Genomic DNA, 3,192 nt, shown 5'->3' with positions numbered 1-3,192 from the left:
TTTGTAAATATCTTTTCCACTACATTAATTACTTGTGCATGTATTTCATGCACAAGTATTTCACCATGTTCTTAATAAGCTAGTAAAACCTGATTGCAGTTCATGCGTCTTCCATACATTTCAGTTATGTTTTTCTATTTTGCTCTTCAAGATCCCCTTGGATACTTTATGCGACACATTCTTTTGTTTTTTTTGGCCTAAAATCCCTCACCGTGTGGTATTGCTTGTTTGGTGTGAGTGTTGTTTTTGTATTTAAATCGGCTGTTCTGGTATATAAAACAAGAGTTCACCTAGTTTGGAAATGCTACCTGTACCTGGTTTGATACCAAATTGTTTATATTTCTTCGGTTAACGATCACTGATTGAAATTATGAATAACCCAATGACCAATTAAAACCTCGTGTATTTCAAAACCTCTCCAGATTTTGTGAACATTATCTATATTGGAAATCAGTTAACTATAAAAAATCGTAGAAATATTAGTGTATGGAAAAATAAGAATAGGGAATTGGCAGTATAATACCAGTTGCTAAAGAAATAAGAGAGCATTTTTCAGAATGGTAACTGACAATAAACTAAAAAATAATACATAACACTGAAAACCTATGCTACAAAATTTCCACTGGTTTTCAGATAGATAAATAACTGTTTACAGTCAATAAAAAAGGGAATAGTACTGTGTAAATCTTATGGAAAAGATTTGAACAAAAATAGTTTACCATGACAACAACAATTTAGTCGTACATGACTTGTATTTATCCCCACTGAAACCTCGGACTACACCAATTGCTCTTTAAATCTAGTTTTAATGAATGATCTTGGTCTTCCCATCCTTTCCAGTTTATAAGCATCTTAGTTGTATGGACTCTCGCGAACATAAACCAAAACATCAGCAAGAGCAAAAGCATCACTCAGACTGTTATTTCGCTGCACGGAGAGAAATCTTCCGCATACTCCTTTGGTATTATTGAACTGAATACGAGCATTCCCACCTGCATAGACACCTGGGTAAAATCCTACTAATTCCCACTGAGTCAAGTTTCCGTCCGTTTTCAACTCTGGACCAGCTCGAACCTGGAAAGATGAGAGGGCGTTCAAAGTAAAAGACTTGTTTAGTTCTTTTTCGGCAACCACTGTGAAGACAATAACCTCTGGCAAAGACTAACTTCACTTTCTATAGACTTTATCGTCGCTTCCACCACTGATTGACGTTTATATTGATTTCATACTGAATGAAAAAAAAAAAAAAAAAAAAAACTTCCCTTTTTTCGTGTAACTTGACTCCCGAGACCACATGAAGTCTATTGAATCTCAGCTTAAGTGTTGACAAGTCACGATTAACGACAACTATTGATATTCAAAATCATCGCAGATTTAATGATCCTGAATTATGGATCTGTCTGTTGATTTCATACATACCGTCGTCGTCATCACATTGAAAATAACAACATTAAATTGTGTAGATTAGTCTTAGATGATGACCATCTTGAAAAATGGTTAACCTGTTGGTGTTTTGAGTAGATTTTCTGTGCATACCTAGTTACAGATTCGCCTAACCTATCATGAATATGACGCAATTCATGTTAATTAGACAATTCAATCAATTTCAATAACAAACCCTTAAATTTTACAAGCCAGACGGATAACTATCCTCGAAAATAATCGCCAAGTAGGAATTTCCAAGAGCCACGACATCCTTTTGCAGTGATCTTAAAGTGATCAATTTTGCCAAATAATGAGTTTGTGTCTCCTCCATTAAAATAACTGAGTAAAATATAATTTAGTGAAGGGAACGTTTTCGGTCACTGGTACAGAAAATTAAAAAGTAACTGACGGCGGTGAAAACATCACTCATATTACTATAGTAGATTCACATCACCCGTGCATCTAATGTCTAGGCCCGTCCCTTACGACGCTCCTGATTGGCTGTTGAGGTGCCAGGCTGAAAACTCTCAGTCACTCTCGAGAGTTCACATAGGCAGGATGTATGTTCCACGTCTCCTGAGAGATACGTCTCTCAGGAGAGGTTGAACATACATCCTACCTATGTGAACTCTTGAGAGAGACTGAGAGTTTCCAGCCATGTGATTGGCTTATCAACAGCCAATCAGGAACGTCGTAAGGGACTGGGCTCGACGTCAAATGCACGGTTGATGTGAATCTATTATAGTAATACTGCATTTATGCAACCATTTTATTAACGATTAAGTATGCATTTTTGAAGCTGAAAAGACTGAAATCAAATGATAAAACGACTCGGCTCCTTACCTCCACACTTTGGAACCGATAGGTGTAGTATCCTTGTCTTGGCAAGATGTCAACGTAGTGGATCATATAATAAGTTCCGAGGTCAACCATCCACCAAGGATTCACCCATCCATTCTCCCAAATGCTCAGCACACTATCATCAACTGCGTTGGGTCTGTAAAGATTCTGGAATAAGCACTGGCCACAATATGAGTATTAATTTTGTATTGAAAGCTTGCTCGGGATGTATTAGCAACATACCAGTAGGGATGATACGTAGTACATGTGGAATTCTGCACAAAAAATAAATTGAATGAATTTTAGATTTTATAAACAACACCTATCAGACTGCGAAAGGGAAGCATTCATATCAAAGTCATTAACGCTCCCTTACCTTCTTCCCACCTTGTCATCGAGTTTAGCTTTCAAATGTTTCACTCGAGCCTTTTCAGACATTCCGCACGCTTTACGGGAATGTCAGGGATAAATGCTGTCGTCATGACAAAAAACCAAATCCCCTATGTAGTATAACCGTATTGTACAGTATGTTTTAGACGTTTGACGCTTGTACTCACGAAGGAGCCATTGATGATAAAGGGTAAGTTGGTCGATATCTAGCCTTCTCCTGAAGAGGACCTCCTGGAGGAAGTGTTGCCGCGTCAGTTCTCACATAATAATTCGTCGATTCCATTCCTATGCCATAGATCTCGCAAGGCCCATTCGTTGCTTCGGAAATTGACGAAATAGGAGAAAGTAGTTAAAATCATAAGAATCAACGATTTAGGATGTGTGAACGCATTCAGCACTTATTCATTTACACAATAAATCATCCTTAACGTACCCTGTTATCAAATCAGTTAAATATGATTTCAAATCGTCATTTACTGCAGATTTTTTTTCGACGATAATCGCCCCTTATTCGTCATAAAATCTCGGTTCTTTCAC

General features: G+C 37.4%; 1 protein-coding gene across 1 annotated transcript; it reads right to left on the bottom strand.

Moving 5' to 3' along the window:
• Window positions 1-612: 612 nt before the first annotated feature.
• Window positions 613-2,389, bottom strand: LOC135207176 (uncharacterized). Its single transcript, XM_064238747.1, has 2 exons — window positions 2,269-2,389; window positions 613-1,074 (listed from the first exon to the last, which is right to left on the bottom strand). The coding sequence occupies exons 1-2, from the start codon at window positions 2,356-2,358 to the stop codon at window positions 853-855; spliced, it is 312 nt and encodes a 103-aa protein (XP_064094817.1). The 5' UTR covers window positions 2,359-2,389; the 3' UTR covers window positions 613-852.
• Window positions 2,390-3,192: the final 803 nt, after the last annotated feature.

The sequence above is a fragment of the Macrobrachium nipponense genome, chromosome 32 (assembly GCF_015104395.2).
Source record: "Macrobrachium nipponense isolate FS-2020 chromosome 32, ASM1510439v2, whole genome shotgun sequence".
Lineage (NCBI taxonomy): Eukaryota > Metazoa > Arthropoda > Malacostraca > Decapoda > Palaemonidae > Macrobrachium > Macrobrachium nipponense.
This window is presented reverse-complemented; position numbering and strand designations above follow the sequence as displayed.